At 39.5% G+C, this 27,737-nt stretch overlaps 2 protein-coding genes across 5 annotated transcripts in view; one reads left to right on the top strand and one right to left on the bottom strand.

The window, feature by feature from the left end:
- Positions 1–17,422, top strand: part of KCTD3 (potassium channel tetramerization domain containing 3) — a 55,899-nt gene extending 38,477 nt beyond the window's left edge. For 3 of the 4 annotated variants that reach the window (XM_039531033.1, XM_039531030.1, XM_039531034.1), the window contains exons 11-18: positions 4,851–4,938; positions 5,102–5,218; positions 6,533–6,703; positions 10,456–10,611; positions 12,297–12,393; positions 15,113–15,297; positions 15,383–15,521; positions 16,140–17,422. In XM_039531033.1, the coding sequence (XP_039386967.1) occupies positions 4,851–4,938; positions 5,102–5,218; positions 6,533–6,703; positions 10,456–10,611; positions 12,297–12,393; positions 15,113–15,297; positions 15,383–15,521; positions 16,140–16,707 (1,521 nt within the window). In that variant the 3' untranslated portion in view covers positions 16,708–17,422. The remainder of the gene's footprint in view (positions 1–4,850; positions 4,939–5,101; positions 5,219–6,532; positions 6,704–10,455; positions 10,612–12,296; positions 12,394–15,112; positions 15,298–15,382; positions 15,522–16,139) is intronic. The other variant, XM_039531032.1, reaches the window with a different exon arrangement.
- A 4,234-nt stretch (positions 17,423–21,656) lies between these two features.
- The window catches only part of USH2A (usherin), a 577,940-nt gene continuing 571,859 nt past the window's right edge, over positions 21,657–27,737 (bottom strand). The window contains exons 70-72 of the mRNA XM_039530373.1: positions 27,026–27,270; positions 22,694–22,918; positions 21,657–21,912 (exon numbers count right to left, since the gene is read on the bottom strand). Coding sequence (XP_039386307.1) covers positions 21,823–21,912; positions 22,694–22,918; positions 27,026–27,270 — 560 coding nt within the window. The 3' untranslated portion in view covers positions 21,657–21,822. The remainder of the gene's footprint in view (positions 21,913–22,693; positions 22,919–27,025; positions 27,271–27,737) is intronic.

The raw sequence follows: 27,737 nt of genomic DNA, 5'->3' as shown, positions 1-27,737 counted from the left end.
AAATTCTGAATCGCAGCTGTCTCAGAACTCTGGTTCTCGAGGGTTAGTCACACAGACTTCTGGGACATCAAAAACAATTCGCAAATTTTGGAAATCAAAAACTTAATATAAATTTATGAAACAATTAACTATACCTTTTTGATCACTTGCCTTTGGCAGTAAAACATATTTCTTAGACCCTATTAAAGAACTTGCTGGTAAAACCTTTGAAAATTGTGAGGGCAAAAATAATGGGTCGAGACCAAAATGGGGTTCCTGATTGTAGTACTTAAAATTACCCACTTTTAAATTTATGTCTCTAGCAACAGGATTTCTCATCGAAAAGGAACAGCAAATTTTCAGAAGAGCACATAGACTCCCAAAGATAGCATAAAGGAAAAGACCTCATAAATTAAGGAAATGAAGAAGTTTTCATAAAGTAGATGTCACAGTTTATTTCCCTTACTCTTCAGGTTTTTTTTTTTTTTTTTTTTAATTAACTATATTTGGAACATACAAAGAAGGCCTATGCAAAGACATGCGTTACTCCCTTTTGAGTTAGAAAAGGGAATGCAAATTATAACCTTATACAATGTACTTCCACTTACAGTGGGCATGCTCTAAAATGCAGTGCTAGTTCTTGGGCTTTTGTAGTCCTACTTCACAAACTAGAAAACGGACAGTACTTTCCTCGCAACCTACAGTCGTAAATACAAAAAAATCCTTTAAACTTTGTGCTTCAGTAGGTTCTTGTTCTGCCTTTTTTGGGAGAGCCATTCTGTTACATTGGGCAGGGAGTTACAGTGTCCTGTGATCTTGGTGTAAACACAATAAATACTCCATCCTCTTACAAGTCATCTTTTAGTCGATGCTTTCCCATCCCCTTCTTTCTGAATTGCCCATAGTTGAAGCTCTACTTTAAGGAAGTTTTTTCTCTTCCAGCCATTCTCCCTCTAGCTAAGAGAGATCCTTATGCATTTTATATAATTCCTCCTCAGGATGTTATAATTTTTTCTGTATCCATAATAGATTCTGGCATCTCCTCCCTGATTCTCAGAGACTGGGGCAGACTAGCTGAGGTGGCTTTCCCTAATGCTCATTCCCCAGGCAAGATTTTGATGGCATATGATATAGCAAGGAGGTTATAGGCATTAGATAATCTAGCAGTGAAAATCAGTAATGTGTAAACAGCTAGAGGAGGTTGAGTTTTCAATTTTTTAAATTGACAACGTTGTATTAAATTGTTCACATAAAGATTTCAGGCTGCCAAATAGTAATTCTCAGTGGCTCGTTTCTAGTCACTTAAGCTAGTAGGAACTGTTGTCATGTAATTTTAGTTTTATTTCTAGCTATATCTCAAGTTCTCATCTACCAGGTAAAAATTGCTCATCATTTGGTCACTTAAGCTATGTCTACACTCTGAGCTGGGAGGCTGATCCCCCTGCTTGTGTACACACACTCGTGGTAGCTCTCTTTGAGCTAGTACAAGTATGAAATAGCAGTGTAGCCACAGTCGTGTGGGTTGTGCCGAATACAAACATAGAATCATAAGGTTAGAAGGGACCTTAAGGGTCATCTAGTCCAGGGGTTCTCAGACTTCATTGCACTGTGACCCCCTTCTAACAAAGTTACTACATTACCCCAAGAGGGGGCCGGAGCCTGAGCCCTGCCGCCTTGGTTGGAGGGAGAGTGGGCTGCAGCCCGAGACCTGCTGCCTTGGCTGGGGGTGGAGCTCAGGCTTCCCCATACAGTTCCTTCTGTTGTGGCCCTCTTGCTGCTCAGGTGGGTTGACTATGTAGAGCCTATTTTTCTTGCTCTACATGTTTTTCTTTACAGTATCAGGGTATGTGTTATTCTGTCTGTGCACAAGCACTGTTAGTAGCATTCTGGAAGTCCTCAAGAAACAGCCAGTGTTTTGTAGCACAGCGGACCCTCGCTAGAACGCGCGTCTATATAGTGCGAATTCGCTTATAGCGCAGGACCGCGCATGGATCCCAAACCCTACGTTCTGGCGAGGGTCCAGTGTAATATATCTTCTGTTCTAGGCTCTTCTCATACAATCCAGTAGAGAGCACCTCAGGGTAATTGTTTGGCTTGATAAGCCTGTTGGAACTAAGGGTTTTTTGTCCTTCTGTTCTTAAATAGCTGAACTCGGGAGACTAATGAACCATTATGAAGGTGTGTTGCAGTATTCTAAGAATTCCAAGTATGGAATCGTGGGTTTTTAAAAATCAAGTTCTTTGTGGTGATTCTTTTGCTATCCCATTTTATTGTGTGTAGTAAGAATTTGACATGGTGCACTTCAGCTAATCCTGTGAAAGAATTGTCTAAAGGAGCTGCTATTCTTGACATTGTTGCTCAATTTTCTTGTGCAGTAGCTCAGTATTAAAACATCTATCTAGGTTATTATATTGGCACACATCATAGTAATATCTGAGCACTTTACAAGAATAAAGCTGAAACCTAGCTCAGATACTGTGCATTATACTGGTGAAGAGAAGCAAGAAAAGGGAATGATCACTTGAACTAAATAAAATAAACCCACCCCTTTAACTCTGGCAGTCTGTACTGAGGAAGTTTGCCCTCTGGAAGAAAAGTGATATCTTCAATAAATGTTTTGTTTTGTTTTGTGAAGCCTAACAGAGATTCTGAAAGAGCTGTAATTCTGCAGATTATTTGTAAACCAAATGTGAGTTTATGAGTAAATGTGAGTTACAGAAAATAACAAGAACTAGTTGTATGGAAAATGTTTTCTTTATCCTATGCATTGATGTGCGGTAGGTATTATGTAAATAGTTTCTTTTCCAAGGGACTTAAAGGACACCATCAGCTTCACAAAACAATACCTTTAGTTAGAAAATTTCATTAATTAATGTTTCAAGTAATCACCACACCTGAAGCAGAGGGGGATGGATGTTGTCCGGGCTTGCTGGAAGAAGGTAGCAGTGCTTTATGGCAGGGGAGGGGTGGGAAGGAGGTCAGAAACTGCTGCAAAAAGATGGGTGGTGGTCAGGTTGGCGGCACTGACCCCCCCTGGGAACATAAAGGTGGAAGGCTTTAAAAGGTGCCTGCCCTGGCGTTGGAATCCCTTTCTCCAAGCAGCAGGCAAGGCAGCGCCCACCCTCCCTCCCCTCAAGGTGCAACTATCAGGTTGGGTTAGGTCTTGCTGTGGGCATTGCACTAGTTGTTTCTTTTTGGGGGGGACTGGGAAGGAATTTTCCCCTCACCTCATACTGGCTTTGGTGGAGTGGAGTTTTTTCTCCTTCCCCACAGTGGGTGTCAGGGAGGACCTATTATGGTGAGGAGGAAAAGTGGTTAGACTATCTGTCGCAACTTATTTTGTAAGTGTGGGGTGGATGTCCAGTATAGGCACTCCATAGGGAAGGCATCCAGTGACCAGATAAATGGTCTGGTTAAAGGACTTAAAAAGGATCTGCTGGTTAAAGGAAAGGAATGGAATGGGAGGGACGGGGCGAAGGCTGTTCGGGGCTCCTACAATTGGTATGGCAGGGAGCCAAACCCCTTTTTCTTATAGCCCACCTTAACTCTCCTACGAGGCAGGGTGGACAGCAAGGTCCAAGCCATGGGGAACCTTAGATGGAAAATGAAAGGGAGCTGGTGGAAGCCCCAGGTAGTTATTTGAATTAACATAGAGTTGCCTGCACTGTACACTTTTATCAGCCAGGTAGTTCCAGACATCTAATAATAAAGTTGTGGCCTAATTAAATTCATATCAAGTGTCTCCTGCCTTTCTTTTGGTATAGCTGGACAACAACTAATTTGACTGAAATTGGACTAGTAGTTGAGGGGAAAATCTTTTCTTTATTAATTCAGTTCATGGTGTGCATTTGACCATGCTCTATATAAAATCAGTTTGACTGGGTTTTTTTTTTTTATGGTGACTTGAGCTTCCTTTCTCATGTGCAAGTATAATGACCACACACTCATACGGGGCAGGGAGAAACATAGCAGCTGATGTATCCTGTCTCTGTGTAGGGATCTCAAGCAAAGGAGACATTCTTTCGGCCTCAGACTCAGAAACAACAACCTTCGTAGTTCTGACTCTGCATGGGACTGGAACACAAGAGATCCCCTTTCATTCCCTTGAGCTCCCTTTGTGGGGCTAAGAAATGACTGAAACAAGGGAGTTGGAAGAGACCAGTTTTTCCTTCCACAGATCACTTGACAGGGAAGCCCTTTCTCAACATTGCAGCTGCTGGAGAGGCTGGCAGGCAGGAGTTTCCACAGGGCAGGAGAGGAGAAGAGAGAGGCTCAAATGCACTTGGAATGGTTGCTCTTGAATTTATTAATTCTCCCTTGCTAAAAATCAGTAGGGAGATGGAAAAAACTGTGTTCTGTGGATTTTAAAATATATATACATATAATATAAAAAGTTAGGATGTACTATTTAAACAGTGCTCTAGCAGAAACTTGAATTTTTGAAAATATTAATGTTGGTATTTTCCCTTTTGACGGTATCATAATGCTGAATAATAATTACAGCTTCTAGTTGCCATGTTTCTCTCTGTGTCCGTATGTGCATATTTAGGGTGGGATTTTCAAAAACGCTCAGTAGTGGCTTAACTCTACCCCATTGAACTCAATGGTAAAACTCCCATTGATTTCAATGGGAGAAGAGTTAGGCATATGCTGAGAGCTTTTGAAACTTCTACCTGGGGCAGTGGTGGGAAGGGTTTTTTTGTTTTGTTTTCTAATAGTGGTTTGGTGCTACACACAGTATAAGAATCAAAATGATTTTTTAAAAACTAAATATTACAAGAAAGAGCAAAGAAAATTGCACATGAACTTACATTTAGAATGGAAAGAAAATGGTGAACTAATGCTTTATATTTCATTTACTGTTGTACTAGGTTCAGGATGTTGTCCCTATCACCAGCTATGATACTGCTGGATCTTTCCTACTCCTGGGCTGTAACAATGGCTCTATATATTACATCGGTAAGAACAAAAACAGCAAAATTAATATTGTAATGTTCAATTTTGTTAAAATAATCATTCCTAACAGGAATATTATCTCTTGTTCATAAGTGTAATCATTATTATGAACTGATTTTACATTTCTGCTGTTTTTAATTTGGATATCACTTATTTTTTTATGCAGATATGCAGAAGTTTCCCTTGCGAATGAAGGATAATGATCTTCTGGTGACAGAACTTTATCATGATCCCTCCAATGATGCCATTACAGCACTCAGTGTCTACCTCACACCCAAGACAAGTTTGTATCATGCATCATTTACATTCCCTTGTAACTCATTGCACATAGAGGTTTCACTTTCATATTTTAAAAGTATTTTAGATTTCTAACAGCAGTAGCACTGATAAGGCTACTTAAGGATTGTGTGCTATATTCCATTATAAAACAGTTATCAGTGTTTAATCATCATTTTAATTTTCATTAATCTTAAAATTGGTGTACAGACTGTCAACCTGGACATGAATTTAATTAAAAAAATATTTTAGAAAGGATATACTACGCTTTGAAATGACAGATAGTATTGGTTGGATTAAGTTGCATTCCCAGACCTCTTTAGGAAGATATTCACAGCACCTTATTCTACACTTCAAGTCCTTCACTTTCAAAAACACCAACACTCTTACCAATTTGGTCCTTATGCTATGTGGACAAGGTGGCCACAGTCTTGCGTGTCGTGTTCCAGTTTGGTCAGACTGTACCAAAGTTGCTTGCACCCAAGCATTAAAGGGCATTAAGAAACCTTCACTAACATGGGTTCAGCTCAAAGTTCCCACTATTAATCTTGACAGTTTGGGGTTGCTATTCTGATCTTGTGTGCTCTGAACAGATGGAGTGATCCCCAGCCTTAAGGAAGAAAAGTGTAACAGAATATTATAGACATAATGGTGTTTTACTGAAAAATAATGCTACATCATTGATAAACTTCATTCAAGTTACTGGCGCATACTTCACCCTTTCATGAACTGTCATAACCATTTGGAGATAAAGCAAAACCCACAAAACTAACTCTGATATATGAATGTTATTACTTTTAAATGTGGGATGCAAATATTTTTTCAGATGAAGATATAGGCATTTCATCAACTTTTTTTTGTTTATCTTTCCCATACCTGTATTGTTAATACAACTTTTTTTCCCCCTTAATATAATTGTCTTCCCCCCACAAGGAGAAGTAAATCTTGCAAGACAGGTGCTAGTCTCTGTGTTTCTAAATTCTAAAAAGCACTGAAATGCCTCTTTGGGGCCACAGGCAAGGAACAGCGAATAGTATGTGTTTTGGGATTTGCTTGATCTCTTCCCTCATATCCTTTTTTGTTTTGTTTTGGGGAACTGCAGGATGCACTGGGATATACTGCACAACAGTAGATTGCAAATATTTGCAGAGTAGGTAAAATTAATTTAACCCTTTTTAGGACTGTTTACACTTGCTAATGAACTTAAATATTTGTGCTAAAATAAATAGCTATTCAGTGTTACAGATCTGCTGATATAACTTCCCCCCCTTTGAGGAATGGTGGTTGGTTTAAAACATCTCAATGTTTGTGCCTTTTGTAGGTGTAAGTGGTAATTGGATTGAGATTGCATATGGCACCAGCTCCGGAGCAGTAAGAGTGATTGTACAGCACCCTGAAACAGTTGGGTCAGGCCCTCAACTTTTTCAGACCTTTACAGTTCATCGAAGTCCTGTTACAAAGATCATGCTGTCTGAGAAACACCTTGTGTCAGGTAATCTTATTTGTATGTACAGATGCACGTGTGTCACTCATTCTCCCTTTTCATGCTCCTTGTCTCTCCTTTTCTTCAAATCCCATCATTTGGAATTACTAAACATAGTAGATTACATATAGAACAGCATATTAAGAAAAAAAAACTTCTAAAAAAATTAATGGCATTGTAAACTTACTTAAGGACATTTCCGTTAATTATACTGTTGTTACAATACATCTCATTTTAGCATCTGCATACAACAAGAGTTGGGTTAAAATTATCTATATCGGGGTTCTCAAACTGGGGGTTGGGACCCCTCAGGGCCGTGAGGTTATTACATGGGGGGGTTGCAAACTATCAACCTCCACCCCATATCCCGCTTTGCCTCCGGCATTTATAATGATGTTAAAAAATATAAAAAAGTGATTTTAAATTATAAGGGGGGTCGCACTCAGAGGCTTGCTATGTGAAAGGAGTCACCAGTACAAAAGTTTGAGAGCCACTGATCTATATGCTTGTCCTAATCTTGGTCTTTATAAGACATTTAATATTTGTACAATATATTGTATTCCATTTGCAGCAATTCATGATAAGCTTATTCCAGAAAAACAATAAAATGTCTAATAAAAGATATTAATTTCTGAAACCAGCAATAAAATATGGGTTACATTAACCTAATTCTCTGCATATACCAGTCTATTATCAGAACCAACAGTTGTGCATATAGCTGTAAATTTCCAGTTCAGTAAATTGGGTGGAAGTATCTTGCATGTGGACAGAGAATCATAAAATAGAATATGATTCTTGTGCATTTCAGATCTTATTCATAACACTGTCTGACAGAGTGGGTTATTTTTGCATTGAATTTTATAAGTTTTAAAGAAATGGCAGAAAATAAGAAATTATTTAAATGAATTTGTGTGTGCGTGTGCGCAAATCCTTGCTGTAAAGGCAATAAATGTCTTTATTTGAATATTCTCACATTCAGATAAACTCAAATTTAATTGAATATGTGACTGAAATAAAAATGTTTTCATGTGTTTTAACAGTCAGTGCATGCAAGGCTACAATGGCGTATAGAGTACAGCCACTTCACACCCAGCTAGCACAGGTATAAATAGCAGTGTAGATGCTGAGACGTGGCTTAGGCAAATAGAACAGGTGCCTTATATGCCGGAACCCCCAGGGTATATACACTGCACAGATCTCTCTATGTCTAAGCAGTGCCCCCTACATCTACACTTCTGCTTTTAGCAGTGTAGTATCCGCTGCTGGAGTTTTTCTCTGTTTCAGTGAAAGACTCTGGCAGTGCGGAGGCAGCGGGAAAAGGGGTCTTTCCCTGCTGCCTCCCCCTGCCAGAGCCTTTCTTTGCCACAGTGAAAGACTCCGGCAGCAGGGAGCTGCCAGAGCCTTTCCCCTCCACTGGAGCCTTTCACTGCGGTGCGTAGCCACAGATGGAGTGTTTGTACTCTACACACTGCTGTAAGTGTAGATTTAGCCCAAGATGCATGTTCTCGAATAGTAATTTTAAAACATTGTAACTTCATGTGTTAAAATAATTTGTAGTACGTAGATTTAATTGGATTTTAAAGCCAGAAGGGACCATTATGGTCATCTGGCCTAACTTCCTGTATAACACAAACTAGAGACCCTCACCCAGTAATTGCTGCAGTAGCAGGAATTATTCATACCAATTGTGTAAGTGACACTGTGGCGTTCAGTAATTTGAGGTTGAACTAGAGCTTCTTTCAGAAAGACAGACATCCAGTTTGGATTTAAAGGCTCCAAGTGATGGAGAATTTACCATTTCTATTAGCAAGCTGTTCCAGTGACTGTTGCTCTGTTGTCAGTTGTTTAATTCGGAGATGCAGGTGTGCTTGAGATGGTTTGTTTATGAGAAAAGCAAGTGTGTGTGATGAGGTGGGTGAGTTAATATCTCTTATTTATTCCTGGGGGAATTCTGCACCTAATATTTTAAAATGCTGCCTATTTTATTTGTCAAAATAACGCAATATAATTACATCAGTTTCACTTATTTTGGTAATTTATTTCAAAATACCTGTCAGCAAGTATGTCTGTAACAATACAGACAACAAAAAAGATTCCCCCAGGAATAGAGAGTTTAAGAAACCCCTACAACAACCCTGTTCCTCTGTTATGCTTTTGTCGGGTGCCTCAGGCTGGGTGTGTCACATGTACCAGCTGGGCACATCTTGGAGGAAAATTCTGTCCCTCTGGTATTTTAGTCAATTCTTGTTTTTTCCCCTGACCCCGTAGGGTTACCATATTTAAAGGTCCAAAATAGAGGACGCTGCTGGGGGAGGGGCATGTGCTGGAGGGGTGTGTGAACTGGGAGGGGGCGTGTGTGTGTACTGGGAGAAGATATTTGGGAGATGCGGGAGGGGCTGTGCAGAGGCCCCCTGGCTCACACCTACACCCCCCCACCCCCTCCCATAGCCTAGCCATGGGGCCAGACACATGCACCCTCTTCCCCCAGAGCCCAGCTGCAGGGCGCCGCCTGGCCCAGATTCCTGCACCCCCCCTCTTCCCCCCAGAGCCCAGCCGCAGGCTTCGCTTCGCATAGCTTCATTACTGTCCTGTCGGGCAGTAACAACCCGTACTTGCTGTTAGTGGGGGGCACAATTTTAAGATTTGGTCACCTCTGGAACAACTTGAGTCATGCTCTTCACTCCTCCCCCCCCCCCCCCACCGCCCTCAGACTCCCCTCCTGGAAAGCAGCAGTTCCTTTCTGCAGCTCTGGCAGCTTCTGCGTAGGGAGGGGGCCTGGCTGCACCATGTGACCGAACGGGGCTGGCAAACCTGGAACCACAGTCTGCCTGTGCCTCCCGTGTAGGTGAACTAGGTGTTGGGCTCTACCAGGTCCAGCAGCCCCTAATGGCAGTCAGCAGTGCCAGTTCTGCGTGCATTGTGCAGTATTCCCCCAGGAGTATTTATTGGACCAACTTCTCTTGGTGAGAGAGACAAGCTTTTGAGCTACATCGTATTCCCTCACCCACCTTCTCTATCTAATATGGGACTGATCTGGCTACAACAACACTGCACGCAAGCGTGTGTGTGAGACTGCAACAATAGTAAGATGTACACCTTCACGTGTTAATTAAACCTTACAACAGCACTGGAGGGTAGGTAAACAGATAACGTTATTCCTACTTTATAGATGGGGAAAACCAAGGAAGAAAAGCTCTGTGACTTGTATAACCCACAGCAAAAACTATGTTAGAAGTCAGGAGTTGTACAGTACACGCAGTATGCACAGGACCCACTTTTCAGATGTTTGTAACTTTTGCAGTCCAAATTTATTCAGAATGTATTGCTACTTTTAAGGCTTTCGTAAGCATTTTGATTCAGAAAACAAAATAAGTAATTTAACTATTGATGACTACAGTTTCCTCTCATTTTATCATCGCAGTTGATTGAATGCATTTTATTGAACTTGCTCAGAAGTTAATGTATTTTTAATGACTGAGGGTATGTCTACACAGCAAAGAAAAACCCTTGCAGGGTCCTAGAGCCCAGGCTCCAGCCTGAACCTGGAAGTCTGCATAGCAATGAAGCAGCCCAAGCCTGAGTCGGCTAGCACGGGCCAGCCGCGGATGTCTAGTTGCTGTGTAGAGATACTCTGAGACCCTAGATAATTTTAATTACATCCTAAATGTTATGGCTTATAAATAAAAAGGTGTTTTAAAAACAGTCTTTCATATCTTGTAAATATTCCAATGTTTGTTTTGTTTTTTTTCTTTTCTGTCTAGTTTGTGCCGACAACAACCACGTTCGGACATGGACAGTGACTCGATTCAGAGGAATGATTTCCACACAGCCAGGGTCTACTCCCTTAGCTTCATTCAAAATCTTGTCCTTGGAGGAAACAGAGAGCCATGGTAGTTACTCTTCTGGAAATGACATAGGTAGGAAAAATGTTTTTCCATTACTTTGTACTGGACTTTTGGAGGGCTACTGTGCTCTGGAAGGTTCATTGCAGGCATTTAGCCTGATTTCTGCTCTCGCTTCATGTTCATGTGACTCCATTGACATCAGGTGTGTGAGTCTGATTTACACCAGAGTAATTACATTATAATCAGCTTGCATTTTGATAATACTGTAGCATGTCTATAATATTCCTGTTTGAAAACTGATTCCAGCTAGAGTTAATTTGATTTGTCTTTCCATAGACTCACTTTACAGTACTGGGCAAAATGGTTTCCCAGAGGGACCCATTTAAGAGAAGTTGTGCCTTGCGATTCCTATAAATTACTTAGAAATCTGTTGGTTACCTAATGTACCCTTTTTGATAGCATTTTTATAGAGAGAGATAACAAGATTGAGATTATGAAAGAATATATTAGAACTAATTTGCATGAGATTTTTGGGGTTGTTTCACTATGTGCTATCACATTTTGTAAATTAAACAAACATTAAGATTATACACGTGAGTCTAATATTTAACATTATACTCATATTACATTTCAAAACTACACTGAAACTGTTACAAAACGAACAGAATTGTGAAAACCCTAAGTAAAGACTAATATTGCACATGTTGTGGCATGATGTCCTTTACAGAACACTGAACGGGTAGGCAGGTAGCAAGAAGAAAAGCCATCCTCATTTGTTTTTTTTTATCCATCAAAAGTTCTTGTTATAATTCTAAACTGTGCTCTCTGAGGCAAGGACTATCTTTTATTTATACAGCACCTAGCACACTAGAACACTGATCCTAGATTGAGGCTTCCAGGTACTCCTGTAATACATATACTGATAAACAACAATTTGCTCTTAACTTTTTACGGTGTTGGTATTGTAGGGTCTTGGACTAGTGCAAAATGTTACACGTGGAGATGCCATCCACTTTGAAGAGCAAGATTCCCTTGGTTGTTTCCTGTTAAGAAGTTTAGTGCCCTCCCCCCCCCACCAAAAAAAAAAAACAACAACGTGATGGGCGATCTGCTAGTAATTGAATTAAGGCCTCCAACCTCTTTCACAGGGGTACCAAACAGCTATAAAGAACTTTTCAGTCAATATGGGTCTGATTTTTATTTTTTCCCCAATTTTATGAATCACCTGCATCTCCGCTTGACATTAGAGGGAGGTGCGTGCAGGTGCTCAGCAATAATGAAAAATCAGACTCTAGAAAATTTGGTCACATTAGTGACCAAGAGGTTATGGACCCCATATCATATTTCATTTCCCATAAATATTTTCTTGCAGTACATCGTAACAAATTAACTCTTTATAGTAGAGTAATGGAAAATTACACAGATATGGGTTTATTTTCTGTTTAAAAAACCAAAAATGCATCAAATTGATTTGACAGTCTAAAGTGAACATCTTCCTTGGTAGTTCAGAATTACTCAGAATAATTGGGTAACCCTTCAGTTTGGGTTTTCTATTGTGACTTGTCAGTAATTATACATCACAATGCAAAAGTAGTGTGGTGTTTTGCTAAACTAGAAGATTCCTGGTTCCTTTAATTAGACTGAATCTGTGTGAGTAATTTTTTATTTCTAGACAGGGTAGGAATGGTTAAATTTTTTGCCAATAACTTCTTGGAGTAATGTGTTTTGAAATACTTGGTTTCTCTTTCTAACTACAGGACCATTTGGAGAGCGTGATGATCAACAAGTGTTCATCCAAAAAGTTGTTCCCGTCACTAATAAACTCTTTGTCAGGTTGTCTTCTACTGGGAAAAGGTAAAAGCATGAATCATCTGTTGCATCTCTGATAAAATCCACTTATTGTACCTATCCAAGAGCTGACACTAAGATTGTTGGCTCTGATACTTGTGCTAGCAAGTCAAAGCACAAAGATGCTGTATAGAACTCATTTCTCACTTATGCATTTAATGTGCGTATCTGACTGGTATAATCACTTTAATGTAAACATACAGTCGCTCTGCTCTAGTTTCATTATCAGTGCCAACAATAAGGGGTGTCTGGTTTTGCTTTTACTTACTTCACCAGAAAAACTTCCCAAGAAAGAGAATAATTTCAAAAAAGCATAGAAAGTGTAATTGGCTGAAAGGCAACTTAAAAAATTGTTTGAACCCTTTTGGCTTTGCTTTTACTACACAATGTATTACTTGAAAAAGACCTTGAAGAGTTAACTGACACAATGCCTTGGATAGATAATCTCAATAGACTTTTTGCTTCGGTACTCCCAGTCCTCATTCACTGGGCAAAACGGAGAACTGGGAGTAAGGACCTCCCTAGGTTATCTTTCTGGCGTTGCTGCTAGCTCACTGTGACCTTGGGCTAGTGAAGATGTCTCTCTATACCAATATGTAAAATGGATATACTCTACCTTCCAGGGATATTTAGAGGGTTAGTAAATATTTGAAAAGTGCTGATTAGCATTGGCTGAAAGAGGCTACATAAGGATAAAAAAATCAATTTGGGTTTCACTTGTAGCATAACAGTAAAATTGTACTTTGCAAGTTAAATGCAAGCTGGCTGCAGGCAAACCATGAGTGTACTCTTTTAATGGATGCATAATTATGTTCCTGATTTTAGAGCGGTCTTCTGTTCTTCCATATGTTGGTGTTTATTGCTACCCTTTCATTAAAAAACTGATACTCTGCTTACTTTTAGTTTTAAAATAAATGAAAGCCATAGTAGGTGTGGCAGTAGCTAACATGCTCTTGAAAGCCCTGGATACTAGTTTTAAATTGAAAGCGCTAGTACAGCCATAGCTGTTAATAGTAGTTCACCAGTACCTACTATCCGTAACACATGGCCTATCATTGGTTAATCTTGTACTGAATACAAACCCTTTAAGAGAATCAATCTTCTTTGCATCAAAGTTCATTACATATAGTCATAAGTAACTGTTAAAGGAATTAATCAAGAGAGTACATTTTCCGTGCACCTAGGCTATACATTTGACAGCTTGTTTGTTTTTTAAGCAAATAGCATTAGAAGCCCGTAATATGGTTGGAGGCCAAATTATTGTCCCAATGAATGTTATAAATCACTGTGATTTAATGTTCTCTGCATACACAGTGAAGAAACTGCCAAATGTTTATTAAAATTGGTGTCATATTAGGATAAATTTTAACAAAGTAATAACTCAAAACCATTTTCAACTGCGACCTGTTTTTTTGTTCCCTGTCCTGTTTTGTTATGGCAGACTTTGTATTCTAATCAAACTATTCTTCCCTGATAATTTTAAATTTTGGTTTAATTAAGTTTTGTAATCTCAATAGTTATGAGTAAAGCAAAAGAGGCATTCTCATTGCTTAGCCGTTGTTTCTTCCCTTTAATTCATACAATGCAGGAGAAAGTTTCAGTTTGAATATCCTATTTGTTTTGTTCACTGTGTTTCTAAAAACACAGTGGATGTGCAAACAGCAAATCTATTGTGGACTGGATTAGATGACTCCTAGGGTTTGTCTACATGGTAAGTGACTGCGTGGCAAGTCAGGGTGTGAATATATAGCACACTAGCTTGCCCCATGCTAATGTCCGGTATGGACACTTCCACAGTGCAGTGAGAGTCTTGGAGTACAGAGTAGGGTATTGCTACACACTCTGCAGCTGTCACTGTGCTGTAGAGTCATACCCTGGCTTGTCACACAGTTACTTGCCATATAGCTAAATCCACAGTATGGAGATACTCACCATGGGCTAGGACGCTGGTGGAATTTGTCCTCAAGTGTTCAATTTTTTTTAAACAATAAGAAAGAACATGAAGGAGGTGGCTAACATCCCCAAGTTTTAAAGGCTTCCTGATTTCACTGTTGGTTGAGTGACATCACAGCTACCCTAAACTTTAGTCATTTCATTCCCAACCTCATTTTTTCCTCCCATGTAATTATTTTCTTTTCATCTTGGTGTGAAATTTTCTGAATGTAAATAAACTTTTTGCTTAAACTGGTTAGTTTTTAAATTAAGAGTTGCCCTGGACTTTGTTTCTCTGTGAGAACAAGTACCTGTGACATGTTTGAAGGAACTTGTTCAGTAAACTTTAAAAACTGATAGCAGTTGGAAATTACATATTAGTCTTGTACAATACTTAATATATGGTGCTGACTTTGAACACATCCTGAGCCCAGATCTCTCTGTAGAAGCACATGCAAACCTAAAATCAGGAAATCTGTAACCCAGATTCCATAAGAAAGCAGGAAACTAATTATGGGGTTGGGTTTTTTTTAAATGTCTAGCAGCTACTCTGTACTCTTTTCCCTTCTCTTTTGGAATCTTATTAAAAGTAACATTTAGAAGTGAACTGCAAAAAATGTTATGAGTTAGAAATGGGTGTTAAAAGAGAAGGTGTAATTCAGCATAAAATAAACCATAGCGCCTTCTATCCAGAGATCACAAATCTTAATATTAATAAATTAAGCCTCACAATTGCCCTCCAGGATATGTGATAGGATTATAATCTGTAATTGTGTTAAATGCCTTTTTGTAGAATATGCGAGATCCAGGCCGTCGACTGTACTACAATTTCTTCGTTTACTGTACGAGAATGTGAAGGATCCAGTAGGATGGGCTCAAGACCACGACGTTACCTCTTTACAGGTCATTCAAATGGCAGTATTCAGATGTGGGATTTGACCACAGCGATGGACATGGTTAATAAAAGTGAAGAGAAGGGTAGGTTGTAATGCAGCAGAACTTATTTTTTGGCTTAAATGCTTGCATTAGAGGTAATCAGTGACCACTATCTTTCTTTTCTAAGATGTAGGGGGTCCGACAGAAGAAGAGCTGCTTAAGTTGCTTGATCAGTGTGATCTGAGCACCTCACGCTGCGCGACTCCTAACATCAGTCCAGCAACTTCAGTAGTTCAGCAAAGCCGTCTGCGGGACTCAAGCTCTAGGTAGGCCAAAGATCCCTAGGATATACTATCTGCTATGTGCGCCAAGACTTAGGCGAAAACTTTCAAACTTGAGTGTCTAATTTTAGGCCCTCTCAGTCCATATTTGGGCACCTAAATAAGTGCCCTGGTGTTTTTGGGACACTGCTCCCAGTGGAGTTGCATTTGTACAATTATAGGGAATGAGTGAGCCCTTGCTCAGAGAGAGAGGCAGGTTGGAAATCCTGAGCACATTCCACTGCCAATTACAGGACAAGCACAGCTAAGTGTGCTCTGGGATTAATAGTTCTGAAACATTCTCCCTCAAAAATCGTATTTCTGTTTGGGTAACACACATGCAGCTGACAGAATATCAGGCCTCAGGTGTCCAGAAGTGTTATTCCCATGGATTATATGTGTATGCTCTGTAACACATCTGGGAATCCAATATACTTTTCACAAATTCCAAATGGTTTTCTATTTGGCTAGAGAGAAGGAACAATCTGCTGCATGTTTCTTACCTTTGAAAGCCCAAGTCTGTTCTGAGGAGGGTGACAATGATGTTCGTTCACATCAGTATTTGTTGTAACCCGTGACATGAGAAAGGAGGGAGAAATGTTTTACTGTTGAATGTGTTTTCAGCCTCCAGTTACAGCACCATGAAACCATCCATGAAGCTGCTACGTATGGCTCAGTAAGGCCATATAGAGAGAGTCCTTTATTAGCCAGGGCAAGACGGACTGAGAGCTTTCACAGTTACAAGGACTTTCAGACTTTTAATATGAACAATAATATGGTGGACAAGGCTGTCCCTGAGACTGGCAATCTGAGTCCAGTACAAGCTGAAATGAAGAAGGCAGCAGGTGAGAGCAACCCAACAGACAAAAAGGCAACAGTACTTGAAGTAAGAGCTACTAGAATATCATCAGATGCTGGGGCAGAGGTTCCGAAAGTGCCCGAAAGCTCTTCAGAAGTGAAGAAAAGAGGGCCAGATGATGAAAGTGAGAACAAAGTAGAGAATAAAAAGAAAAGTGGGTTTGATGGAGGTGTGTTCCTGGGAAGAAAGAAGGTACCTCCTCTGGTGTCTTCACCAATTATTGTGGAAGGAGGGCCTGAATCCCCCGGTACAGCGTCCCCATCACCCACAAAGACTACCACTTCTCCACGCCACAAGAAGAGTGACTCTGCCGGCCAAGATTACAGCTTGTGAAAATGCTAAACGTGATGTACATTTGTTTTCAAGGGTTCAGATGAAAGTTTAACACTTAACTGGATGTAACTTTTACACTACAGATTTATCCTTTAAAAAGGCTTCATTTGAGTGTCTCTAACTGAAAGAGTTAAAACTGTAATAAGTTTTCATAGTGCATCTCAGCAACTTGGGTTTACAGCACAACCAGCAAATATACTCTAAATTGATGTACTTCGTTTTCATATTGTATAAAGCCAAACAATACTTGGTACAAAACACTGATGTAAAATCCTGTTTTATGCAGTCCAGCATGCACTACAGTATTTATCTTAGGAAGAGTTTTATAGGTAACTTTCTAAGTCCCATTACTGGACCTTACCTTTGCACTCACCAAAATATTAAATGTCTGTCACCTGCTTACTGGCCCTTAAAGTTACCATGAATATTATTTGCAGTTCCTTGGGTCACCTATCGTGCCCTTTCACCTCCTTCAAGTTAATAGAAAATTAGCTGGGTGCTAAAAGCTATCTCATCACTTAGAAAAGCTTCTCTTGCTGAAGTCTGCCTTGTTTGTAGAGCAACGATGTTGTTTTTCAGTATTGATAAATTTGACATTTATGTGCTGCCATTCTTTTGTTTATGAAACACATTCAGAAAGTCTTTATGCTTACAGATGCTCTAAAACATTATTTTCCATATCTTGGTCCTAATATTAAAATGCAAAGGAATGTTATTAGTTGTACTTTTTTCCTCATTTCTCTTTGCAGAGCTTTCAAATACCTGAAATTATAAACCGTAACCTCTTGTGGAGGGGGAAAAAAGCACACATTTTGCCGCTCATTACTGTATATAACACTAATGTCTAAATAGACTATCTCTTGTTAGAAAACTTACTAGTCTATACATACATTCCTCTTCTAGCTTGCTGCTGTACAATAATGCCATAGTGGTGGTATGCTCCTCGACCAGCAATGTTAGATTCAAGTCCCCCCACATCTTCCTTACAGCATCAGTAGTACTAAACTTTAATAAAAGTAGGGCATGCAGAGTTAAGTGGATACCTCCATGCAACCTTTAATGTATTTTTATGACGATACGTTGCTATAATGTGCAGTCTTTAGCTGGACATCCTAAGTAATTGAGTTTTGCTAGTGTGAGGGTGTTTTTTGTTCTAGTTGCAGTCCTTAATACATACGTCAGTTTCTTTGCAGACAGTTTCCACAAATTTGGATGGGAGCTTTGAACCAGGTAAGGCTTGTGAAAGGTGCTTGCTATTTTGGTTGGTTATGCACTAGGACAGTCTGCCAAGCATTTAGGAGCAGTGACTTACAAAGTTTTGGCTATTTTTAAATGCATCAAGACCTGCAGATTTACAGAAATGGAAAGACAAATGAGCTAGAATGGCCTTTCCTCCTTCCTCAAATTTTAGTTCTTTACTAAAGAATCATTTTTAGCCTCTTTAAAGAATGCAGGGTTGTAGCCATGTTGGTCCCGGGATATTAGAGACACAAGGTAGATTAGATGATATCTTTTATTAGACCAACTTCTGTTGTTGAGAGAGAAACTTTCAAACTACGCAGCGCTCTCCGTAGTAGTGTTATAGCATGTGGTTTTGGTTATTACTTTTGATGTCATTTTCCATAAAATATAGGGGGAAAATTGGATCCTCAGACTGAGGTCAGTGTAATTCTGTGCTGAAAAATTCAAAGTGGAAAGCATTGTGTAATGACATCATATCAAATGGGCTCATTTTACAATTATTTTTTAAAGTCAGCCTTGCAAGTTCACCCAGTGAGCTGAAAGTTTCAAGCTGGTTTTATTTTTTCTGGCTCAGACTTTCAGTGGGGTTGTAGAAATAGGTCTGCAGTATTTGGTGTGGTGATGTGAGAACCAGCTTTATTTTCAGCTCTCACAGTGAAGGAGGAAACCCAGGCTGGTAGTTTTAGATACTGTTCAGATTACAACTCTACTTTGAGACTCCAGCTGCTAGGAGCAGCCAAAGCAAGAACTGCTGTTGGGGGTAAAATAGATGCCAGCTGGGGCCAGTGCTCCCAGGCATGTAGCCTTGGGGGAAAACTGGAGGAAGGCGCCATACCCAGACACACTGTCATAAGAGCAGCTAAAGCAGAGACTGTCAGAACTTCCCCTCCCCCCCTGTGCTTATTGGCTCTGTGCTCCAACCCTCTTCTTCCCCCTCCCTTTCACCTCAGAGTTACGCCTGCTCTGTCCCCTTCTTTCCAGTTAGCTTATCCCCTCTCCAAAATAATAAAATAAATCAAGGCTGTTTGCAGCCATTACATTGTTCACTCAGTTGTATTGCTTCCCCCTTCCAGTGTCTATTTAGATTGGAAACTCTTCAGGGAAGGGATTATCTACTCTTTTTCCACAGTGGGGCCTGATTCTTGGGTGGTTCTTAGGCTTTACTGTAGTAAACATTATATTCTTGCATATTAATAGGGGGAAATTAAATCTACTTCATTCCATGGCATGAATGCACTATTATATTTGTAGAGTTCTACTTAAATATTGAATGCTATGATATTCCTTTACTTATACAATCCTTTCAGTCCCTTTCACTTATGGAAGCTAACTTTAGCCCCACCTTAGAAGTGCTCCTCCTAGTACTATTGGTCTGTGTACATGACTTCTGTTGCTATTAGAGTTCATGGTACAAGTCTGTGACTGTCATGCTCAGTTGCGCAATGATTTTGTTCAGGTCTTAAAGTGCAAACTAAAGATGCTGCTCTTCAGACAGGGTCTTTCTTAGGAAGGGAAACATCAGCAAGAATAAACAAGCAGTGCAGCTGCATAAGGGTTTCTTTAACCACAGGCAGTGGAAAGTGCTGTTACTCCAAGTCTCCATTTGTATTTTGTATACTTCAGAATAATGCTAGCTGTACCCTGGGGACAGTTCCACATAACGAATAACCAAATTTTTAAAATGGGGAAAAAGTCTTCGGATAAAACCATTGCCATGACGTTTACATAATACTAAAAACAAGCCAAGCTTTAATGGTGCTTTCATGTGAAATAAGATGACTGGTCACATTCATGCCTGCCTTTTTTTTGTGAATCAATCCCTATAAAGTAGCTGATTTTAAAAAATTTTGAATTGAGCTGTAGGGTAGGAATATAACATTATGAACGCCAGCATTGATCATCTCCCTTGGCCAGCTTTAAGTTACAAGGCAGACAATCCTGTACCACCGTCTGATTTGAACTTTCTGTTGCTAAATAACCCAGTTTTTAATTCTGTGGATTGTTTAAAAGATGAACTGGAGAAAAGGCGCACGGTGTCACTACTTTTTTATTGTAACGCTAATATCAAGCTTGTACATTCAGCCTAATTTTTAAACACGCCCTTTTTTTGTTCTTTATATTATGGGGTAACAAAAATACTTGTATCAAATTTAGATGTAACCTTTTATTAATCTGTATTTTCAGATTATTTTCAAGACTAGGATTCTATTGTGCCTGTAAATTAAAGAAATTACTACAGTTTGAACTATGCAATGCTTTTCTCCCTACCACAGAAATAATTAAGCTACTCTAATCTGTACTATATAAGAAATTGATAGTAGTGTACGATTGATTATATTACACCATAAGAGCCAATACTTGAATTCTGCCTCCCTACTCCTTTTGAGTATTTCCTTACTGTTTAATTTAAATGAGACTTTGTAGAGTAAGGTATGGGGGGAGGGAAGAACAGAATCCTATCTAGCCCTAAATGTATGTTAAAACAAACACTGGCAATAATTGTTCACATTACCGTAAACAGATTTCCTCTGGGGACCCTAATGTTCCAGCTCAGCTCATAGGTATTCTGTTGTACTCCCAGCAGTTTAGACAGAAAATAGAAACAATGAGATCTGTCTGTTTAAAATGAAGCTGCAGTAGCTCTTTTGTTCTTTCAGGTGAAGCTTACCTTATGGGTGGGTTTTTTTTTACCACTTTGTTTTTGTCACATTCCTTTCCTAATTTGATGGTGTTTGCATTTCACTGTTTTCCAAAGCAATTTCCAATTGCAAAATGTAAGGATCATGCCAAATGCATGACAACCAAGATAGTTCGGGGGAGAGGCTTCATCACAATGCTAAACATTGAAGCAGCTGATCCACCACTGATTTAGTAGGAATAAGGCGTGTCTTTAACATATTTAAATCATTTGTTTTTGGAGCTATGATCATTCTGACTTATTTCCCTAAGACCAACACCAGAGGGCAGGCACTAGAAACTACAATACATGTGAGTAAAAGCCAGAACAGCTTTCACTAAGTTAAATTTTGATATATTTCAAATTTACTCTTGCACAGTTCGGTGTGGCAAGGTTCTAAGCACCCTCAAATCTTATTCTGGGAAATTGAGAGTACTCAAGATGTCACAGGATCACCTCTTTAGTGATTTTAAATCCATCTCCCTGTCATACATGATTTAAAGTAGATTGAAATGGACAGGAACATTTTAGGGTTCCTGACTGGATGGGCAACTGCACAAGTTTTCTGTGCTTTTGCATCTGTAGCAATATTTCACAGGCAGAATTGACTCTTCCTCCTTTGTCGTCTTAATTAAAGTGAACAAACTGGGTTGTACTGCTCTTAAGAACAGATCTAAATGTATTCTACAATTTTATATACTTCTTGGTGGCCAAAAACCTTTTTTTCCCCACTGATAATACATTTCCCACCACAGTATAATATAATGAAACATGATTAAAATTTCAGGATTAGGTATGTGCAGCTGTTAAAAATTAGTGTTTGTGAAACTTCTCTGTATACTATATGGCTATTTAAGGTCTTGCCAGTACTGTGACACAACGTTGTACATTCACTAGGACATTCTTCTCACCTTCCCCTTTTGAAATATTACTGTACAATATTTGCAATAAATGTTTAACACTGATCTATATGTAGCGAGCACATTTACAATATATAACTATATTCTTGGCTGTTATAACAGTACTCCTAGAAAATGTATTCATATTGCTGAAGTTCCAGTAGGCACACTTTTTACAACATAATCCCAAAACTGGTACATTAGAAATGAATTTCTACATGTTAAGTTGAACAAAACAAAGATTTTGTGCTCCTTCAGCTGCTTGCGGTAGGCTGTGGTACTTACTCCAGATAGGTATCACAACTGGGTGTCAGTGAAGGTTGTATGTTCTTTAGTTACTGTACTGAAGCCTTTGATGGCATTCACAAGGTCTTCATCATCCACATACTAGGGGGAAGAAAAAAGCCCAGCAAGTGATTTGGCTAATAAGTAAAAATTTAGAGAACTATAACTACTGTCCTAGTCAAAGAACAATGAAACCAGAAATAACTGTGATTTGTTGTTCAAAATAAAATAGACTTGCTACATGCACAGGCACAATACTTGAGTGCATTATCAAACTGATTCATACTAAGACCTGGTCTAGACGCAGCTTTTATACTGATTTAACTATTTTGGTGAGGGATGTGATTTTATGACAGTATAGTTAATTCCCATAAATGTAGGTGAATAACCTGTACTGCTATAAGCACCTTTACAGTGGTAGCATTGCCTCCACTTCAGGGGATTGTACTGCTCTAATGATATCAGTTTAGAAACTGCATGAGAGCCCCATAACCAATAGACTACAGAAACAACTCGAGGAATGTCACATTTTCGCTGAGTTACGTGCAAAAAGGAATAAAATGTCAGGTGTATACAGTAGCTTAACTGTTCAAAATAGTTACTGGGTACCATTTCCAAAAGCACCTTTTCTGAAAGTGAGACCTTGGCTCATGAATCACAGTGACTTAGCTGCTTCTGAAAATAGGATTTAGGCTAGTCATTAGGACCCGGAGCCTCAAAGGTATTTAGGCAAGTAACTCTCATTATCTTTGAAGATCTGGGCCTAGATGCTTTTGGAACTTTTGCCCCGCATCTTGGTAAACGTTCAGTTACTAAGCTAATGCCAAATGTGCATGCATTCATGGCTAACTCAGGGAATTGTAGAACTAGAATAAGAACTTACAGAACCACTATCATGACCATGTATAATGGTATCCCACACAGAATCTTCTATTAGGGACTTCTTGTCATAGACATCAATAACTTGACTGACACTGCGATGTAAAGAACCTTGGGAGTAGGTACGGCTCATCTGGCTTTGACTTGGTAGCTGTAGAACGGAAGTACTTTGGTTGCTACGATTACTCAAAGGAGAGCTGGGTCCTGGAATTTTTGTATCTGCTAGTCCCTAGGAATATTGGAATAAAAGGGATGTGCATATGAAAGGTTTACATGAAAAATTTAATAGATTAACATTTCAGCTCAAATACATTTCTGTTGCAAAATAAAGCCCTTGAAAATAACTAATTTTGTAGTAAAAGCCATAGTAGTAAAGTAACATGTTAATGGTAAAGGTTTTTAGGCTGATAACAGAACATCATTATCACTAGCTCCAGCTATTGTTCCCTGTGGAAACAATGGCTTGCTGCAATGCGGTTTAACAAGGTGATCTCTTGAAGATCTCTTGTTAAGCATGCGATTGAAACATGTCACCACAGTAATTGCCATTCCATTTTTGAACCAGGAAATAGCCAACCAGTGCAACACTTGCATGGTTAGAAGCACCTGGCTTATCTGTCAGGGGACACTACTTGGCAATTTTAGCAACTAGCTTTTCACAAAATGTTTTGTGAACTTGTGTAACTATGCTGTCTCTATCCACCGTTTGACCTTTCTCGCTTTCCAGAAAGTTGTGTAAAGCAAATTATATGTTAAATGGACACGTAGAGCCCCAAATGGTTTTTCTAACATACTGTATTCTCTGTGTTACTGGAACACACACCTATGCACTTGCTTTATTATACACTTTATACACCACTTTGCGTCATCTAGCTCAGAATTTTTAACTGCTAACAGTTGTGCAGTAATAAAACATGCACCATGCAAGAAATTCTCATGCAAAACACTTCAGGTTTGGTTGCCACAGCACACAGGTTGCATACTCGCTAACTATACCTCAAAATGCATTGTGTAACTTTTTAGAGTAACACTACTTGCGGACTCGGACATCTCGGCAATAGACTCAAACTGAAAGGGAGGAGAGTTGTTAACAGCATTGCTACATTAGCCCAGGTGCTGTGACAAGTGTTTTAGTATGTGGTTAGATTACACTGTAAATGGAGCTAAAAATAATGGTCAGAGCTATGCTGATTTACACCAGGTGAGAAGCTGGGACATTGTACTCAACTACAGGACAATGGAATGATTTTTACAATAAAAACTCATGGCAGTTGAAAACTAATTTGTTGGTCTCTAAGGCAGGTTTCAGTTGTAGTATTTGTACAGGACAGCAGAGGATGAAAGTTCCAAATTCAAGTCAGTAATTGAGTTTTGTGTAAAACCTGCACTGTATGCGGTGTCACCTTGAAAGTGATGATAAAACAAAAATGAATCCCTCTCTCTACAGCATCTATAGCCCTTTCCTAGCAGTTCAGACTAAAATGTGTGCGCAGACATAAGCACAGCAAAGCCTTACCTTATCTCTGCTCTGTGATACTTGTGAAGATGAGATGACAGGAACTTGTAAAGGAGTTGCAATAGGATGCTGCTGGCAGGGATTATCAATTAAAGAGGTTTTCTGCATTTTTAAAGCATTGTAGGTGGAGAATATAAAGGGGGTAAATATATGAGTGTGTAGAAGACAAAGATACCGTCCCTTTTGTTTAACTCCTTAATTTTCCCAAGGAGAAATTGGATATAAGGCACATTTTTTTTCCAATTTAAATTTCTGCCATTTGTTTAGCCAAAGAGGCGCCACAATTATATTGTTGAAACGGATGGCACAATGTGGAATTGATACAGATTTGAATGACTTATTTCAAGCTGTTGACATGTCTGCCTGTACATTTAAGAAAAAAATTATTTTAAAAAAGCTGAGAAAAAATAGTGGGGAAGAGGTTGTAAAGAGAGGAGAGATTTAATGGTCTTTAGAACCCAGGAAGTCCTGGCTCCTCAGCACTTACCTTCGTTATCACAGGACTTTCTGTGGGTATGTTACTTTCTTCCTCAGTTTCCATCCTAAAATGGCCAGATTACTACTACCCTTCCTCAGTAGGGGGTTTTATATAATTCCTCACTAATGTTCACAAGTATTATTGGACTCCTTTCCTCAGCGCCAAGCGACTATTGTGACGTGACTCCATGGCAAGCTAGGCTGTTTTCAGGTCTCACTTTGTATTTCAAAAGCTAAATTACCATTTTTTTAACAGTTTCTCATTTAGCCTTTTGTAATTGACATTAAGAGTTGCCACATAGTGTTTCTAAGGCAAGCAGCCTCTAACTCAAGGGGGTCCTTCTGAAAACAGACACATCTTCCTTTAAGGCACCCACTTGGCCCCCAGCTCAACCCCACTCCTTGAGGAGCCCGAACTCTCACAGGCCCTTAAGGGGCTACATAAAGATCTAAACTGGCAGCTTAATGGGTTGTTAACATAATTCTTTAAATAAAGCCATGAGAGCAGCATGCTTACTAATCAGTGCTGTTGCGCCTGACAAACTGAGCAGCTGTGGCAGGTGAGGGCTCCTGTTCCCTGATGAAGGGCACATTACAGAAGCACAAGATGGCGGGATGAATCCACAGAAATACCACCCTTCCTCTTTCCAGTCTGACAACCATGCTCCTGGACGGCAGGGTTCTTCACAATTTTTGCTTATACTCGTACATGCTAAACGGTGAAGAACACGTTAAAGCCCCCAATTCAGCTTTTACACAGGAAAATCCTATTGCAGCAGGCCCAAGCAGCCCCCAAAGAAAGGCGTGAAGCAAGAGAGAACAGGGGATAGGAACATGAAGGAAAAGGAACAAAGATGCTTTTGGTTGCTATAATTATCTAGGATTTTATACTGTCATCTATCACCATGGTATCTGAGGAGTCTAGATGTGTCAGCAGGCTTTTAAATGCTGTGGTTTTGCATTCACTGAAGTCAGTGGCAAAACTCCCATTGACATTGATGAGTGCTGGATCAAGCCCGTAGTTTGTACTCAGTCACTTGAAATAATGGGAAACTAGTGAGCACTATTCTAATATTTATTCCCTTTGCCTGAGAACTAATTTACATAATGGGGCAACTCCTCAGCTAGTATAAATAAGAGTGACAGACTAACGATTTCCTGAATGAACTTCGCTGAATTAAGTTAAACCTTATTGAATTAGTTTTCATTGTATTAAAATGCAAATATGTACGGTGAGATTGTATGGAATTTATCTAGTAGGAAGATCAATGCAATCTCTGGAAGGTAGGAGGAAGTCCAAAGGTCTTTTTGGAATGATATGTGTGAAGTGGATTTCTTTAGAAAGAGCTTGAGCAAATTCTCCCCCTAGTTCAAATTTGGTTCTCCAGGGTCCAAGAGACAAAGAAAGGTGTTTGGGATAAATAACTTGAGTTTGTTTACACTGACCCAGAGCCGCCTTCCTGATCCAGCAAATGGACAGGGCCCCAGCTCCACAGAAGGCCCCAATCTTTAGGGTAAGGGTGGAAGGCTGTCAGAATCCATGTTAGGGTTGGGGTGGACTCTGGTAAGCTTGTTCGCATGTGTGTAGGTTTTTTTTATTTTTGATGTTTTCACCTTAGGAATAAAGTAGGCTTGCAAAGGAAGTGCTATGCAGTAAGTTAGAACTGTTGACAACCAGTCTCTGAAGAGAGAGCAAGCACGTGTGCTTGGACAACCTGTCTGTGCTGGGGAATACAAAGGGAACAGCAGAGCCGGGGAATACCCGGTCAGAAGGGGGAGACTAGTCTCCACCAACAAAAGAAATGGCTGTGGAGCTAGAAACCAAGAGTTGGTGCCTTTACTGATCCACTATGGGGAAATACAGGTTTAGCTACCCTGAACTGTGACGACAAACAGCTTGACTGAGTTCAGTGGGGCTATATTGATTTATAGCAGCTAAAGATCTGGCCTAATCAGTGTATCAATACCTGAAGAGCGACCTCCCCAATAATACAATCAAGCTAAAGATGTCCTACCTGTGTGTCATTTACAGAATTAAACACATCTCAGTCTTCCTACCACATTCATCACTGAGGTATCTGACCAAGAAAAAAACCCAGCCAAGTTCTGTTGCTTATTTGAACAGTAGTCACCACTTACTCCCAATTTACAGCTTGGGTCTTTTCCTGGGTTTTGCTTACAGATACTCTTTCACATGAAGCAATATGCACCTTTTCCCTCTTACTATATTTAAATTGTAAGTTAATGCCCTTAGACTGCACCATTATCCTTTGTAACATATGTTCCATTGCAGAAACTCTCTGTACAATAAAAATACACATTATTGTGCTTTGCATGACATACCATGTGGGTGTCTCCTGGTGAATATACCATCATTGGTGATGTCCGCTTTTGGAGTGGAACTAAGGGAGGCCTTTCTCTTGCATATGGTTGTTTTTTTATTTTTCTTCGTAGAATCAAGGACAGAAAAATAGCCAAGAGGATCAAACCTAGAACTGCCATTAATATCACAAACCACAGTTCAGTGTAAAATTTTGCATATTTAGTCTCTGCTTCATCCTTTTCTCCAGGAGTTGTTAATATAGGACCTGTATAATCCAGGGAGGTAAAAGGGAAACATTATTTTAGAAAGCGGTTTAGTGATAGATCGTCCCCTTATTTTATAATATATTAGAAAAAAAGTCTGAAGCAGTTTGTCACATTGTGCTTATTTGCACTTATGTTCAAGGTGGTGTAATGGTTCAATATGCTAGTGGGCTATAATAAAAAGCTTACTGCACTCGAGAGACTATGCTTAAAGTTCTGGCATTGCTGCCTGGGTTGGAAATCACCATTGCACTGGCATCTCCTAGGAAAGAGGAGGGGGGAATTCAAAAAAGGTTGATCAAAGTAACCTTGAACAGTTGAAACATTGGGTAATTTCAGAGAGGTGCAGACAGGATATTTTCTGCAGCATGATAGCTCAGCACACGAAGCAGTTGCTGTTGTAGACACTGCAGCACAGATTATAAAACAATAAAGCCACAAAAAGAGGATGAACGAAGAGAGGCCAAAT

The sequence above is a fragment of the Mauremys reevesii genome, linkage group 3 (assembly GCF_016161935.1).
Source record: "Mauremys reevesii isolate NIE-2019 linkage group 3, ASM1616193v1, whole genome shotgun sequence".
In the NCBI taxonomy this organism is placed as follows: domain Eukaryota; kingdom Metazoa; phylum Chordata; order Testudines; family Geoemydidae; genus Mauremys; species Mauremys reevesii.
Note: the sequence above shows the minus strand (reverse complement) of the source record. Positions and strands in the feature narration are given on the sequence as shown.